Raw genomic sequence first — 17,993 nt, 5'->3', positions numbered from 1 at the left:
CAATTAAATCATGGCCACTGTATGAATAATAATATATTGTACAGATAATGTACAATAATAATGTATGATTATTATTATTATTATATTATTAGTAGTAGTAGTAGTAGTAGTAGTAGTAGTAGTAGTATATTGTGCACAGCAGTATATTGTAATGATGAATATTGAAATCTGATGAATTCTGATAAATACTAGTTTATTAAAAAAAAAAAAAAAAAAAAAAAAAAATGAACGCCCTCTCAAGTGAAAATCACGATTTCAAAAGCGGGAGGAAAATTGGTAAAGCACGTGAAGGCAGCATTAATTTGTTGGAGGAAGACTTTTACTGTGAAGTTCCTTAACAACAGGTGTGGGCGCCAATGCTCTCATCTCACTAGTTTGCATAATAAGCTGTACAGACAAAACAGAACTCAATTAGCCTAGGGAAGAGTTATTTTTTATTGAAGTGTTACATTTAAATAAAACATACATTTAAAAAGAATTAGAAGCATGTTTTTGATTGGGGATTGGGAGAAAAGTGCACCAGCAGAGTTCAGTCCCTGAAGAATAAGCTACTTACTGTACACTGTAAAATCCAATAATTTACCTTACTTAGATTAAATTAGTTATCTTTACTTAGTTGTTATACTTGCTAGGTTTTATTAAGTTTCAGCTACTTTCAAGGCAAATAAAACAATTTACTTACTGTTTTGAGTGACACTTACTTAAAATATTCAAGTAGCCACAAAGGAACCAATGACATTAATAAACCAGTGAGAGGCAGCAGTGCACTAATATGTTGATAATTGCCGTTTTTTTTTTTTTTTTTATCTCACCATTATAGTGATAAGCTTTCCCTTTGGTTCGGCACTTGAAACTTTATTTATGTTACTAAACTTTTCTCTCTATTAATGGAGAAATGCATCATGAAATCAGAGTTATTTGATTTCAACTAAAAGTAATAAATTGGTTGCTTTCATAAAATGACCTATATTTTAATTAAAGCATTTTTTTTGTGTGTGTTTAATAATGACCTTTTTTAGATTTTACTTTTCATATATAACTTGATATGCTTTTTATATAATCCTTAAATAGTGAGTGGTAATATGCTGAAGTCACACACAGACTTAAACATTCATCACGTGAATCACAACAATGGTAACAATTAAATTAAATTTATATTCATTAATTGTAACTATAGCCATTGTATTTCCTCTTTTTGTTGTGCTACTGCTGACACAAAACAGCAAATAAAATTGGCAAATAAAAACAACAACTTTAAAACAAAGCAACTGCATAATTTATTCTGCGCAATGCATTCTGGGAGTCAGTGAGTATCTATACTAAGTCATGAGTAAACCTAAATGAAAGGATCAAGTACCCCCTACAGTTCTTTTTTAGTTACTAGAACTCTTGTGTAAGTTAACTATACTAACTAAGCATTTGTCAGTACAACATACTATTCCTATTTCACTTTACTTAGTTTTTTCAAGGCAATCGGTTTGGATGCTTTTTTTTAAGTAAGCCCAACTTATTAGATTTTACAGTAATGGTACCAATTTCCAATAGTATTTTTTTGTTCACTCAACTTCAGACATTGAGTTCTACAGACCAAAAATGTTGAATTGGCTCAACTTAAAAAAGGTTTGTTAAAAAAACAGTTGCACCTCTCCACAAAACTAACAATCTTAAGTTAACCCAATTAAATATTTTTTGTATGACTGACAACTTAATTTCAGTCAGTATAACTGTTTTTTTACAAAAGTTGAGTGAACAAGAAAAAGCTTAGGGGAATTAGTACCAAGTTTTTTATTGTTGTACTGACTTAATTTTTTTTACAGTGTGGCTTGATGGAAAACCAGATCATCTGATTCAACACCTACAACAAATCTTGTGATCTGGATTGTGGAGGGTCACAATAACTGATGAAGTGGTTTGAGGAATAGATTGAAGGAGGAAGGTGTGTCCCATACAAACATAAATACTTCCTCAGTTCATCTTACTCATTGTACATATCGTAAGAAAACGGGAGAATTTGTCAGAGCTAACTTTAAAGGGAGGACGAATGTAACAACCAATCAGATGTGGACAGGATTGAGTCCTTGAGTTGTTTCAGGAATGAGATTCTGTTTCATTTTCTCCCCCTACACATTTATCTGAGGGAGAGGATGCATTATTATTGCTGTGTTCAAATGATATTGCAATTTTTCCTCTTGAGAATATCATGCTTGATCAGTATGATTAAAAATAAATGGGGATTTTCACTGAATTTAGCAAAAATGAAAAGTTTTCATGTTTTTTTGTTTGTTTTTGTTTTGTTTTTTTAAGTTACATTCACTTAATTAATACTGCAAGAAAAAATATTGCTTGACTTTATCTGACAAAACTGTAACAATTACCATTTTTTATCCAAAATATAGTTGAGTTTATTACATGAATATTCATCACACTACTTATTGTACACTCTCAGAAAAAAGGTACAAAAAGTCAGTAGGGCAGTATCTTTTCAAAAGGTACGCTTTTGAACCTTTTAGGTACTAATATGTACACTTAGGTAAAAATATGTACCTTTAAGTAACCAGTATGGACTGTTTAGGTACAAAGGTGTGCCTTTTGAAAAGCTACTGCCCCAGTGAAAGCTTTTGTACCTTTTTTTTCTGAGAGTGTAGCGTGTTTTAATACTACAGAGCCCCTAAGGTGACATTTCAGGTCATTTCAGGACATTTCACACGGTGAAACCAGATATTGCCACATCTCTAGTATGGCTCAGTGGATAGCCTCCATTAATTGAAAGGTGTGAATGTGCAAATGTTTTCATGCATACATGTGTTTATCATGCACACATTGAATGTGTTTTTTTTTTTTTGGTGGGGGAAAAATCCCTCAGGTTTGTGTTTCATTAACCTGGGCTTGGCAAGTATTACACAGGTCAGTTTAGGAGGAATGTAGGATATGAAGGTCAGGGTCATCAAGCAAGACCTGCAGTAGATAAGTTTGATGTATTAAAGCTGTATCATCTCGGTATGTGTGTACTGGCAGAGGAGCGGGCGTTCTTGTAGCTGAGCTTGTGTAATGCTTCAGAGCAATTCAATTTCAATTTTATTTAAAGGTGTTATGATCAGACAGGAGCATTCCGATATTAGATCAGTGCATAGTGTGTTTAAGAGTAATGGATTGTATTACTCTGTTTAATGGATGTTTGAAATTAAATTCAAACTGAGTGGCAAAATTCAATGACACTTCCTCCTGAAAAAATTGTAAACCTTAAAATAAAATGAGTATGTCCAAAAGGCCCTGGTCTGTGAACCATCTGGGAATGAAGGCGCCCAACATAATGAAGTAATCAGGTCTCACTATTGTCTGCCAATGCCTTGAATCTCCATCCCGAGTGCTCTCCAGTGTCCTGGATGCAATTTCAAGTCAACATTGATGTATTTCTTTTTAATGAATTGATGCAGAACTTAGTGAGGGTCCCCCAGATGCCTGCTTCATTCAAGCTTAATATAGCAAGAAAAGCACTGCCATTTTCCAAACACTCACCCTGAAAGCTCATATCATGGAGGTTGTAGTACAATGCATTATGCAAACAAAAGGCATCTAGTTGTTTAAATTGCCACCAACAACTCAATGACATTCAGACCTCTCACAGAAAATGACCACATTAGAAGCACACAAGCTTTCTTCAACGCAACAGTCCACTCCGTGGGAACCTCTTTTGTAAAAACACAGATTCTGTGTTTTTTGTATTCTACATTTTGTTCGGTTACTGTTAGTATAGTTTTTGTAGTAAACATATTCATTCCTTTTTTTTTGTGAAATTTATTTGAAAAATAGATGAATCTGGGGAATTATATCCAGTATATTTATTGGAGATTTTAGTTTTTCTCGAGTTTCTCTCCAAAATGAATTATATTTTATAATCTCTCTACACTACAGCAACAAACCTCTGTAAAATATGGCATTTCTCAATGAGGTGTCAGGTTTTCTACAAACTTTTTTTTTTTTCTTCAAGTGGAAAGGGCACTTTTACTGGCCTATATTAATTTCAAGTCACGGTAGGGTCAGGGAAGTGATTAAAGTCGACTTTCAGTATAGTTTCACAGCTGGGACTGGGCAAAGCTTCAAGTGCATGGTGTTTTACTTGGCTGCAATCAAACTGTGTTTGCTTTGTGCACAGTATGTTTGAATACTGGTGTAACATATATTCCCTTGTATGTACTTAGTGGCTTTTGAGGTAGAGCTACTTAAATATTCAAACGTCCAGGCAGCACATACATAAATGTCCCCATGAGTCTGGCTCCAAAAATGTTTTTCATCATAATAACTCTCAGTGCTTATAAAAACATTATTTGTTGTTAGATAAACACCTTTGGAAATTATATCTGCAAAGGATATAGCAATTTATCAAATATCCATCTTTTAATGGGTACAGTGTGAAGTGGTTATATAAAATTGTATATACATTTTATCTGAATGAATGCGCAGTCAGACTATGGGTATTTCTGAATTACAATCAATTTGAAATAATTGCTAAATTACAGTAGCTGATATGAAAAATCCTTATTTCCCACTTTCCACAAAAATGAGAGATTCTTGTGAGTGAATTGTTTCTGTTCTTGTTTTTTTTTTCACATGTAATTGGTGTGGAATTCCTCTTTCACCGCTGCAGTTAACCAGGGCGCTGGATGGGAAAACTTCCTGATGTTTGTGGGTTTGATTTAGGGATAGGGATAAGCATGTCCCATGCCCAAATACAGCTTCTGCCAAGACCCTCATGAAATTCAGATAAGTAAATACATCCTTTTGCATTCAAATAATAGCATGTCTGTCTAATAGGCTATTTTATCTGTCAGGAATAGAACATTAGATACAACACAGAATAAAAAAAAAATACATTTTTTTTTTCAACTCTGGGTACACTGTGAACTAAATATCACAGAAGTGTCTTACATTTTAATAATGTGACCTAAAATAGAAACGTTTAGGTGATAAACAACACTGGCAGACCCCTGAAGAGATTTATAAAGGGCTTGAAATCCTCTGAGGGAGACTAGCTGTCAAACTTAACACTGACGAGGAAACTGAGGTCACCAGGTCAGCGGGCAAAAATGTTTATTTGCTTTGAAATGACTTAATGGTCACCAGAGGTGTCAAGTAACGAAGTACAAATACTTCGTTACTTAAGTAAAAATTTGGGGTATCTATACTTTACTTGAGTGATTATTTTTCAGCCGACTTTTTACTTCTACTCCTTACATTTTCAGGCAAGTATCTGTACTTTCTACTCCTTACATTTTAAAAATAGCTTCGTTACTGCTATTTCATTCCGGCTTGTTTTCATTCCGGCTTGTCATCATTCAAAAAAAAAAAAAAAAAAAAAAAAAACCTATCCAGATAAATCGCGCCATCCGGATGGAGTGAATTTGATTGTGGTTGGATGAGAAGTATAAACATATACCATTCCGACACCCTATTGGTCTGTACGCGATCCATCGCACTTGCACGTGACACAAATCACATCACAGTCCAGCCAGGACATAGACAGTTTTGGGTTCGTTTGTCAAAAAATATATTTCTTAAAAGTAGGGTTGGGTATGGAACCGGTATCCGATCGCCTCAGAGTCAGTCCGCTTAAATTTCACATGAAACCAGCGTCAGACCAGTCTCCTCCCGTCTTTCTTCAATCCGCAGAGGCGCAGACCGCGAACGGAGCAGCGCATGCGCACTTAAACAAACAGAGGACACAAGGTATGTGTTTATTGGTAGATTGTTAGAATATCCATATCTGTGCAGTTCTTTGTCATAAATACAGTTTACAAAAGGTCACGAGGTAGCAGTCGGTTTCTCATCTGTAAAGGTTTCGCTCATCACACCACAGCCGTTTCCTCCAGCGAAAATCTAGCCCTTAACACATATGAACGAACACATACTTTAATTACACTTACTTAAATATACTTAATTTAATCATACGTACTTAATACATACACTACTGTGCAAAAGTCTTAGACACGTTAGTATTTTCACTTAAAAGAATGGTGTTCGGACAGTTATTTATATATTTTGCTGTAGTGTGTCAGTATAAAATATCAGTTTACATTTCCAAACATTCATTTTGCCGTTGTCAAACTGCTTGTGCATTCAAAATCGCACTAGATTATTATTAAAATTAATGGCAAACTGATATTTCCTACTGACACACTACAGCAAAAGATATAAATAACTGGCTTAAAACCCTTTTTGGGGAGAAAATACTAATTTTTCCATAAGACTTTTGCACAGTAGTGTATTTTAAAAAGGACATTGTTGCTACTTCATAAAGAATGAGCATACAGTAATTCACAGAACTGATTTAAGACAGTGACAGACAGCACTCATCTTAACTAAATATCAGAGTGAGTGACAGAGATACAGTAGAAACATTATGTGTGGTTTTGTATTAAATAATGACCCAGATTGTGAAATACATTTATTAGCCTTAGATTAAGGGAAGCACAACTTGCACAACAAGCTATGGATTTATTTTAAATATTTGTAATGTTCTTTAAAGTTATCCATAGTTTTTTTTGGTTCTTTTTTTTTAAGTATCGGTTCAGGCACCGTTTAGGAGCCGGTACCGTTTTAAAAGTATTGAAAAGGCACTGGACCCTACTTAAAACTTATTATTTCTCACTGGCTCATTTACCAAATGAGTGCTTTTTCTTCGTCCTCCACAAATTTAAGCTACTGTAGGTAGTTCGGTAGCGAGACGTTTTAATAAATTAGCGTTTTCGATTGACGATGTGATTGACAATGTTGTGATAAGTAGGCTATACCAACTTTGTAACTTGTTCCCCCCCGAACACTGGACATAGCAGCCGTATGTACCAAATACAAGAAGCTATCAATCAAGAAAGTATCAGGATTATGATTTCTTCAATTTCTTTTAGTTTTTGATTAATCACAAGTTATTGATGACAAGCCTCTGAAGTTTGACTTTTTGCACCATAACAATACTTATTGGCAACTAGTCATCATATCTCTAGTCCTTTAATGTATTTGCATTGTACTAAAGTGCGTTCATTTTAAATGGGCACATATGCGGCTGAGGAAGACCTGAAGGTCGAAACGTTGCTTGATTAAATTCCTCTGGAGCAGTAGTTTTCAGTGTTCAGACTTCACTTCTTTATTTGTCTATATCATTTAGTTGTCTTGCACCTGCGTCCTAATTGGATGTTTGGGATGTGCACACCATTTTTGTATTTTCATATATGCGGCTGAAACAGGAAGCCTAGTGCATCCCAAATTTTTCAACATGAACATTTTAATACAACATTATAGTCATTATGGCCTATGGCCTTTAGAAAAATGTTTTTTGAGGCGGTGGGGTAGTACACAATAGGCCCCTGTGGTGCGGCCTAAGCTTTTGTTCTTAATGGCATTTTTTTCCCCCTTACATTACTTTTACTTTTATACTTTAAGTAGTTTTTTAAACCAGTACTTTTACACTTTTACTTGAGTAAAAAGCTTGAGTTGATACTTCAACTTCTACAAAAGTCTTTTTAAACCCTAGTATCTATACTTCTACTTGAGTAATGAATGCCAGTACTTTTGACACCACTGATGGTCACTCATTAGCATCCTGCATAGAAACCACTGATGTAAGACATGTACAAATTTGTTTATGTAAAAAAGTAAAATAGAATAAAATATTGAAACATTTCATTTAAGAAAACACTTACAGATTATGGTGTGTGAACCCACTGAAAAGAGTAGTTCACCCCAGAATGAAAGCTTGCTCACTCTAATTCTGACGGCACCCATTCACTGCAGAGGTTCCATTGGTGAACAAGTGATGCAGTGCTACATTTCTACAAATCTGTTCTGATGAAGAAACAAACTCGTCTGGGCTGAGGTCAACTAATTTTCATTTTTGGGTAAACTATTCCTTTTGACTAAGTATATGAAGAAAACTGGATTCTGGGAGCTCCTCTTTTACTACCTCCTAAACCCTTATAAAATGCCTTATAGTGCCACATTATAATTAACATTCCCAAAAGGAAAAAGTCACTGAGCACACAAGATCGTTGCAATAAAAGTGAGGGTTGCTAGATGCCACAGTTTTTTATTTTGCAGTGTTGTAACCTGAGTTAGACCAGAAACAATATGATTGGTTTTCAAGAGGCCAACCTTAATGTCCTCCAGCTATGAAGGTAAAATAATAAACAATGGACTAGGTAGCTAGCTTTATAAGCGCGAGCGAATTCCTCAAAGCTGAGAATGATTAGTGCTGAAGTTCTTGAAGTGCACAGAGACAATGGAGTGTAAATAACCGACTGTTTTAGGATATCTATACACAAAAGATGGACAGCGAAGAGATGTATCCAAATTCTTAAGCGTGTTATTTTTGTAATATCATGCTGACATGATCTGTCATGTTTCAGAGCATCAGTCGCTCCTCTGAACTGTGTGCGCGCGGTCACTAGTGGGTGGTGTCAACACGCGCTATAAATAGGCTATACATTTTGCCTGACCGTTAAAAAAAGCTTTTTTTTTCTTTTCACTTGAGGCTTTTTCAGAGATGAAGAAGGGGATGCTCAGAAGTGGTTTGTGGACTGAAGTGAAAATGTTTTGGAAGATATTTTTAATTTAGAAACTCGGATACCGCGTCTGACAACTTGTTCACATCTCGGTCGCGCGCTCAGTGAGGACTCTGGCAAAATGGCAAAACGGTTTCCTGCTGCTCTTTTGTTAATTGTGAGCTTGTTAAACATTTTCACCGTGGGTAAGTGTTCCAACTATACTGAACCTCTGTTTTCTTGTGAGTTTTACATGAGTAAAGTGGGTTTAAAATTTATACGAGCAATTACCAGTTTGTTATTTGACTAGTTTTAAGTTCTGTCAATCCTGTACTGTGTGTCATTAAGTCCTTATGACTTTCCTCATTATCGACTGTTATATGGCTAATTGGCGGGTGCATCTCAACATGACCAGATCACAAGACATTGTAACATGCTGGCTTTAATTTGAATTTAATTTAAATACGCTTAATATGCATTGTCATGAATATTAAGCACATATTAATTTTCTTTGCTCAATAGTGTAATGCCTTTGCCTTTGCTCAATAGTGTAATGCAATAGTGTAATGCAATTATAATAATGAGGAAAGTATATATATATTTAATTAATCTACATGTATTATTATTATTATTATTATTATTATTATTGTGCATTGAAACAATAAACTTGTATTACGTTGTCATTAATTATAATCTAATCAGAATAACAGTATTTACACAAAACCAAAAGTCACAAATATAATCATTGTCTTAAATAGACATAATTTGCACACAGACACATTTAAGTGTGCTTGGACATTAGCTATGTCCTCTGATGATGATTGGTTATCAATCGAATTAAAGGTGCATCATTATCCCGGACAGGAGACCTGCACTCATCTCCAGTCTCCTCTGATGATCCGAACAGTGTCGTACATCAGCAGACAGAAGCAGAGCTCATTTCAGCATCACGCACCCACACAAGAGCCAAGCGCTGTACTTGCTACTCCTTTAAGGACAGGGAATGTGTTTATTACTGTCACCTGGGCATCATCTGGATCAACACCCCACAGTGAGTGCATGACTTTTTTTTTTAATAGTCACTTTAGGCAAACATATTTGGTCACAATATACATAAAGTGTGTACTTTAAAAGTAAAACATTCCGTAGAAACAGACATTCCCTCCTCTGAATGTGGTATTGTTGGTTTGGTCTCGAGAGAGGTGAACAAAATGATCCCCTGGGAACGCACATTCCATGCATGAGATCAGGGCAAGGTCTCTCAGTCATCCTGAACAATCTGTTTTCATAGTTTCATGTTCAGGCCTGTGGCTGGATGAATGATCAACCCTGTGACCCTTATTTTCAGGACAGAAGCACTGAGAGTTATTGGATATGGTTGTTCTGTCCGTTTTTCTTTTTCATTCTATTGGACCAATATTGTTTTCCATTAAGACTCATAGAACGCTAAGTAGTTATAGTTTAGCTTGGATTAAAAAGTGGAATAAGGAAAAACAAATAATACAGTACAGCCTGTAAAATTATGCATTTTATTATTAGGTATGCTAAAACATATAATTTAATAAAAAATATAAAACACTAATATTTACATTACACTTTTTTATATTTGCATTTGAGTAAATTATATTAAATTCAATTCATAAATATATTTTTAAATAATATATTTAAATATTTATTTATTTATTTTTATCTTCAAATCTTTTGTAAAATTATAAATGTCTTTACTGTCACTTTTGAACAATTTAATGCATCTTTGCTTAATAAAAGTTTTAATTTATTAAAAAAATTTACACAGCTGTTAACAACATTAATAATCATCAGAAATGTTTCTTGAGTACCAAATCAGCATATAAGAAGGATTTCTGAAGGATCACGTGACACTGAAGACTGGAGTAAATTACATTTTCAAATATATATGTATATATATATATATATATATATATATATATATATATATATATATATATATATATATATATATATATATAGTTTAAATTGTAAAATATATATATATATATTTCTCAATATTACTGTTTTTGCTGTATAAAATGTAAAAAATCGTACTGATCTTCTAAAATGTTGAACTGCAGTATACTATAATAATATGCACATCATAATTCTACCTATTTAACTAATGGTTGAATTGTAAAATATTATATTTAGTATATATATGGAATTTTACAATTCAACCGTGACTTAAATAAATGTTAGTATTTTGACTGAAGGATTGTCATTGATTTAATGGTGTCTGCTCTTTAAATTGTACAACGACTGTCCAACTTGAGTTTCTGCAATACTTACCACAGGCATAGTTTGACACGACTGTGTTTCCATGGTAACAGTTACTGTCCATGGTGCTGATGCAATAGAAGCAGAGGATTCGCAAAAATTAGAGTTTGAATGAAAACACTTTTTCTCACAGCCAGCACAAACAGTATATGTACAATAAAAAATAATAAAAAAATGGCTCGCCAGAAAAAAAATACTAAATACACTCTGTATTCAATATGATTCCACAGCCAGCAAACATATGATTAAAATATATTAAAATATATTAAATTGTTCAACAACATGCAGCTATGAATGAGTTATCACTATTTAGTTAAAAACATGAGAGATCGCCACAGGACTTTTAGTAGAGTGATTCAGACTGACGCTGAGCTATTTAAACTATGACTTACAATGTGTTGTGGCACATCACTCACCATTGATATTGACAGGCGATCCTTCAGGAATTCAGCTCAGACCCCTGACTTAAATGGTCAACATGAGAGCAAACAGTTGTGATGTGAGATGAGAGGCATGCGTTCTGAAGAAAGTGGCTGGAGATCAGAGAGAAGCTCATATAAAGTGCGTGGAAGCCTTCCCAGATGAGTCTGCAGAAAGATTTTTGGCCCTTGTTCCAACCCATCACTAGAGACAGCCTCTTGTGGTTTATCTCCAAGTGTTAATGCAATTCCAGCTGTGTTTTAAATATAACAGATTTCTTTCCTCTTTTAGAGCTTCTACAATAATAAAAGCACACCATACTTTACAAAGTTTCAGGTGTTAAAGGGATTTCCCACCTGTGTGACTTTCTTTCTTCTGTGGAACATAAAGGAAGAAATTTTGAGAAGTTGTTTCAATGTTGTTGTTTTTTCGTCTTTAGTTTTTTTGACCATGCAATGTAAGTCAATAGTAACTAAATCTGTTTGGTTACCAACATTCTTCCAAATATCTTCTTTTGTGTTCAGCAGTAGAAAGAAAGTCATGCAAGTTTGGAATAACATGAACATAGATGACGACAGTATTTGAAACTATTTTTAAGCTATTTAAAGTACACTGGCTTTAAAGGTTTTGGCTTCAACATTTTTTGAGATGAATAAATTAATACTTTTATTCAGCATGGATGCATTAAATGTATGAAAAGTGACAGTAGAGTAAGTTTATAATATATATATATATATATATATATATATATATATATATATATATATATATATATATATATATATATATATACAGTAATATTAAGCAACACAACTGTTTTCAGCATAAAAATAATAATAATAAATCTTATTAAATAATATACAAAATGTTTCTTGAGCAGCTAATCAGCACATTCAAATTATTTCTGAAGACTTGAGTGATGTTGCTGAAAATTGCATCACAGGAATAAATTACATTTTAAAATATATTCAAATACAAAGCAGTTTTTTCAATTCTAATTTAATTTCACAATATTACACTTTTTACTGTATTTATTATCAAATAAATGGTGCGCATAAACAACCTCACCGCTCCAAACCTTGAACAGTAGTGTATGATCTCCTGAATCTGGTTTGGTCGTTTGTGTTTTTGCTAGTTTATGTCTGAAATCCATCAACAGATTCATAACAGAATTGTTATATCTGACTGGACAGTGTTCATCTGTTTCTTATGCCAGAGTGAGTTCAGCCCAAACGTGTGCCATATGTGGAGTGATTTAAATTTTAATAAGCTGTTTGGCATGATTGTGAAGATCTGGCTCGTCTTTTATGGCTTTGTTGTCTGTGATGCTTATACACAATCAAAGCTATGTTTTAGCATGATTTACCAGCCCACCTGTTGTCACAAAAGCAATGCCATACCTCTTCAGTTTCACTACTGAATATTTGTGCACGGGAGAAAAGGGAACAGCAACTTAATATGTTAGTCATATGCAAACTTAAGTTGGCATGAAAGACAACTACGGCACATTTCTTGTGAAAAATACTGAACAAAAAGGCCAGATGAGTGCTGGAAAGTATCAGGAACGACAACCACATTTAAATGCAATTAATGAATCCCTTAAATCATTCCAGAGTCAGTCTTGAATTTGTTATGATTGCCGTTGTGTTTCCAAAGCAATTTTGAGCTCTAGTGACATGTGGATGGCAGCAGTTTTATGCATTTAGTATCAGATATGTTTGACCGATTGTTTATTATTATTCTTTCATTTTGTCTTTCCAAAACTAACTGTGCAAAGAAACACTTGAATTAATTTTCTCTTTTGGGGGAAATGGTTCTCAAAGGGTTAGTTTGATGTCATTCCAACCCTATAAGACTTTGGTTAATCGTCAAAACACAAATTAAGATTTAAAAAAAACAAAAAACAGAGTAGTTTCTGTCCCTTAGTTTCTGAAAGTCTAGGTAACCAAAATAGCATTATTTACCTTCATATATACAATGATTGACACATGCATAGAGCTCATCAAATATGATAAACACAGAAACCCAAAGATGTGACGTACAAAAAGCAATGAGGTTTGTTCTAGCATGTGACACAAGCATGAGCTTTTGTATTTAACATACGTGACCCTTGACCAATGCAAATTACTAATCAAAAATTCAGTTTTTATGTATTTATGGTAGGAAAATTACAAAATATATCCATGGAACATGATGTTTACTTAATATCCTAATGATTTTTGCCTTTAAAGAAAAAATCTATAATTTTGACCGATACAAATCATTTTTTGGCTATTGCTACAAATATACCCCAGTGACTTATTACAGCGAGAGTAAGACTAATCACATATGTGATTCAATTTATGCTGTGTGTTTACAGTATATGTGAATTAAAGCTTAAATAAATCTGTTCATCATATAAAGCTGGATGAAACTGTTTATATTGATTATGGACAGCTTTTAAACTTATTTGGTATTAGTTCATTTTAACCAAGTCATATAGGTTTCAAACAACACAAGGGTTAGTGCATTATGACAGAATTTACTTTTTTTTATTATTATTATTATTATAAAAAATCGTGAAATGCCCAAAATAAGAGCGTGTTTTGTCTGTCTGCAGGCGCACAGTCCCGTATGGCATGTCCAGCTACCGCAGCCCTCAGCGACTGAGACGCTCCAGTGGGACAGGAGCGATGGTGCTTCATCGCTGCACATGTGCAGAACACAGTGATGCCCAGTGCTTCAACTTCTGTGATGCAAGGTACACAGAACTAGTTCATAAGCAAAATTATTTATTTTATTTATTTATTTGTTTCATCATCTACATAATTAAGCAGCAAAAACGAAGCTGAATGTAGTCAATAATAACTCATTTATATCACAGGGGAAGATATAATAGTGAATTTTTTCCGTGTTGATAAATTCTCAGATTCTAAAGACAGCTGTATCCTTTTCTATATTTCTGATTCCATCATTATGTGTGATCATGTTTAATGGTTATTTTTATTTTTATTTTAAAGAACACAGAATGTGCCATACAGAAGATTGATAGGACGTTCACCTGGGTAAAAACAGGTCACCGCGTGAGCCTCTGAGATCAGGACTGATGATCACCATCAAACTGGGCACCTAACTAGGTGGTTTTGGATTTTTACTGACTTGGCTCAAAATCGCCCCCACATTCCTCACCGTGTTATGTTTCCTGGAACGCCCTTGATTCATCTGGTCCACGGTAACAAGTGAATTCTTTAGAAAACTCTTTGCAGATTTCGGAAGCGTATCTGGACCCGCGTCTTTGCTTCAAGGGTTATGTCCACTTGTTTCAGTTTGACTTTATGTCTAATATTCAGTGGGTGTCCTTGAAATTAGGAGGCTTGTAAATTGACCTGTAAACTACACTCTGTATTATCTCCACCTTGTGGGCTGATTTTCAGAGAACATGCACTGAGGCTCCTACACTTTGCTTGATAGCAGAAAATGAAACATTGTAACACCGTTGTTGTGGAGGAACTGATAGGAGCTCTAAGTCTCCAGAGAAAAAGATTCCTACATTAACCGCCGCAATTTTCAACCTCCTGAAATCATCCTCTACATTTTTGCTCACTCCAACAAAATGTATCCCCTCTCCACAACTAGACATGACATTTTATATACCTAAGATAGTTTTGAGCTCAAATGTTATTATTCACGCATGAAGTTATGTATATATGTATATATGTATGTGTGTTTGTTTGTGTGTGTGTGTGTGTGTGTGTGTGTTTGTGACCCTGAACCACAAAACCAGTCTTAAGTTTACATTTTTCAAAATTGAGATTTAAACATCATATGAAAACTGAATATATAAGCTTTCTCATTGATGTATGGTTTTTCTTTGGACAAAAAAAAAAAAAAATCTAAATATTGCGAAAAACACCTTTAATGTTTTCCACATTTATTCTTAGCAATTCATATTATTAATCAAAAATTAAGTTTTGATATATTTACAGTAAGACATTTACAAAATATCTTAGTTGAACATGATTTTTACTTTATATCCTAATGATTTTTGGCATAAAATAAAAATCGATAATTTTGACCCATACAATATTTTTTTTGGCTATTGCTACAAATATACCCCATCAACTGGTTTTGTGGTCTACGGTCACAAATATGCTATATACCAAATATGCCAGGTACCAAAACATAAAAAAAAACTACATTAAGCACCTTTGGATAGCTTATCAGTAATAATAATTTGTTGTAGTTTCACTACGTTTCACTTTGTAAACAAATATTTTCATATTTATAAATGCTTTTGGTCATTTTACAATGTTATTAATGACAAGCTTGATTTATCTTAGCTTTTAATCTTGCGTTTTACCAGTTCTGTATCATCTAAGGTGTTTCCTTAACCATGTTTAGCTTTCAAACTAACTGCAAGTTGCCTTGGTCAGTTTTCCTTTAAAGATGTAAATCATTGCTGACAAGATAGTGTTTTGATAAAAGCTGGCTGCCTATGAAGCACAAAGACAGTCTTTTAAAACCAGTTCTATAAGGCTAGAAAACGGGCTGTGAAGAAAATGTTAGGAAAACTATTACACCCATAATGCACTGGGCTCAATTTGACTATTCGTGATAATCGAGGGATACAAAAATGAGGAAGTACGATCTGTAGATCAAAAGTCTACACCCCTATACATATTTTAAATATAGGGTTTTTTTCTGCTTTATTACAAAACCTAATATTATTTCACAGTACATTAATTTTATAGTATGTTCATTATGTTCATAAATTACTGTGAGCCATCCTCAAATGAATAGTGTTTGCAGAAACATGAATGCTAATGAAAATATTTGGCAGACGTAAATGTTGTAAAGTACAAAGAAGATAGAGTTTATTTCTGTTTATTGACACAATAGTCTTTGTGTCATCTTTTAATGCCAGCCTAGTTTTTAAGGTATATATGACATGACATGATAACATAGCATATGACCCAGCCTGTATGTTTATTTTCAGAAGATTACAATTTTTTTGAATATATATATATATATATATATATATATATATATATATATATATATATATATATACACACACACATCGCTTTTTTATTTAAATATATATTTATTTTTATTTAATGCTGTTTCAGCGCTGTGCTTGTTCAGAGTTCTTGTTGACATCAACTGGAAATTTCATCTGCCACTCTTTAATGTTTTTCATATGCCAGTTTTTAATGACTTTTGTACATAGTTTACATAGGACTTTCTGATCTAAAACATTCTCAGTATGTCCCCTTGCTTTTCTTGAAACTTGAGCGTTTAGCTTAGGCAGTAGAAATTGTGTGTTTTGCATTATGCATAAAATTCTTAGCACAAACATCATATCAGAACCCCTCATGTGTGTCAGATATGGAAGGCCCAAAGAAGTTTTTACAACATCCTACAAAAACTAGGATGTTTCAACAACTATAACTGTTTGAGATGTTGGATGAAAAATTGTTTTGCCTGAGAAATTGCAATTATAGCAAAGAATGTGCTGATGGTATTCTGTTTTTTATGACATTCCATTCGTGAACAAAAACATCTGATTTTGTGAGAAGTGGCATATAGTAGGATTGTGCATAAGAACATTTCATCTTTGTTTTTGAATATTGTAAATGCACTGAATATTGTAAAATCAGTGCAGTTGCTATGTGCTGCTGCTGTGGCTTAAAGGGGGTTAAATCTGGGTTAAATTAAAATATTGACAGCATGCATGTCCTTCAGTTTGTAAAAATAAAGACAAACAATTGTTCAATAATGCACTTACAATAAAAATGTAAAGCTAAACAATGCTTTAAAAAACCTTACATTTTATTAATTCAAATGTTGGTTTTATTGAAATATGTATTGTAGTTTATTTAAAAATGTGTTTTATTGTGATGCCAAAGCTGTATTTTCAGTATCATTATTCCAGTCTTCAGTCACATGATTCTTCCGAAATCATTCTAGTGTGCTGATTTAATGCAGGAAACATTTATTACTCGATAAATTTATAACACTCGAAATCACCCATGCTATAAATGCATATGATTCACTTGCATACATGCAAGTAAGCAAGCAGACAGCTTGTTATCTTTCAGAGATAATATTTCCACTCATTAAAATTATAACGCAGAGACCTCAATACGTGGTACACCAAACACAATGACGGTAACAATCAGTGGGTAGTGTTTATATATAAATGGATCATTTAGAGTAGAAAATTAACTCCAGATGTCACAAAACAGTAGGCTGCTAAACCTAACAACAAAAACAACCATAAAACAGTGTAAATACAACTCAAAAACAGTGAAAAATTTAACCTTTTAATTATTCATGCCCCAGTGCGTGATGGGAAATAAGGGATCATAACTTTGATATGTACTTAAAGAATCCTTATAAATATAAACAATTCCAAGTAAAATATAATTAACTAAATTATTTTATGTATAAATTGGATTCTTTGATGAATCAAAAATTTTAAAGATCATCATTTATTTGAAATAAAATTATTTAGTAAAATTATAAATGTCTTTACTATCACTTTTGATTTAATGCACTCATGTATTAAAGTAGCATATTTATTAATTTCTTCAAAACAATTACTGACCCCAAACTTTTGAACAGTTGTGTTTAAATATTTCCTATACCTAGAAGCCTCTAGAAGAAAGGCAGTCCTATAATTTTGTAACATGTCTTGCAACTTTCGATGTTTTTAAATGGATTAATCATTAAAGACGGTTTATATCACAATAGCACACCTGTTCTGTATTT

At 33.4% G+C, this 17,993-nt stretch overlaps 1 protein-coding gene across 2 annotated transcripts; it reads left to right on the top strand.

Moving 5' to 3' along the window:
* The first annotated feature begins 5,991 nt into the window (after positions 1 to 5,991).
* Positions 5,992 to 16,209, top strand: LOC127944408 (endothelin-3-like). 2 transcript variants are annotated; one of them, XM_052540309.1, is made up of 4 exons: positions 5,992 to 8,737; positions 9,396 to 9,582; positions 13,840 to 13,980; positions 14,240 to 16,209. In XM_052540309.1, exons 1-4 carry the CDS (start codon positions 8,674 to 8,676, stop codon positions 14,286 to 14,288), a joined length of 441 nt encoding a protein of 146 aa, XP_052396269.1. In that variant the 5' UTR covers positions 5,992 to 8,673; the 3' UTR covers positions 14,289 to 16,209. The 2 variants fall into 2 exon arrangements, with proteins under 2 accessions (XP_052396269.1, XP_052396268.1); XM_052540308.1 differs by having other exon boundaries at positions 9,375 to 9,582.
* Positions 16,210 to 17,993: the final 1,784 nt, after the last annotated feature.

Source organism: Carassius gibelio, chromosome A23, assembly GCF_023724105.1.
Source record: "Carassius gibelio isolate Cgi1373 ecotype wild population from Czech Republic chromosome A23, carGib1.2-hapl.c, whole genome shotgun sequence".
Lineage (NCBI taxonomy): Eukaryota > Metazoa > Chordata > Actinopteri > Cypriniformes > Cyprinidae > Carassius > Carassius gibelio.
This window is presented reverse-complemented; position numbering and strand designations above follow the sequence as displayed.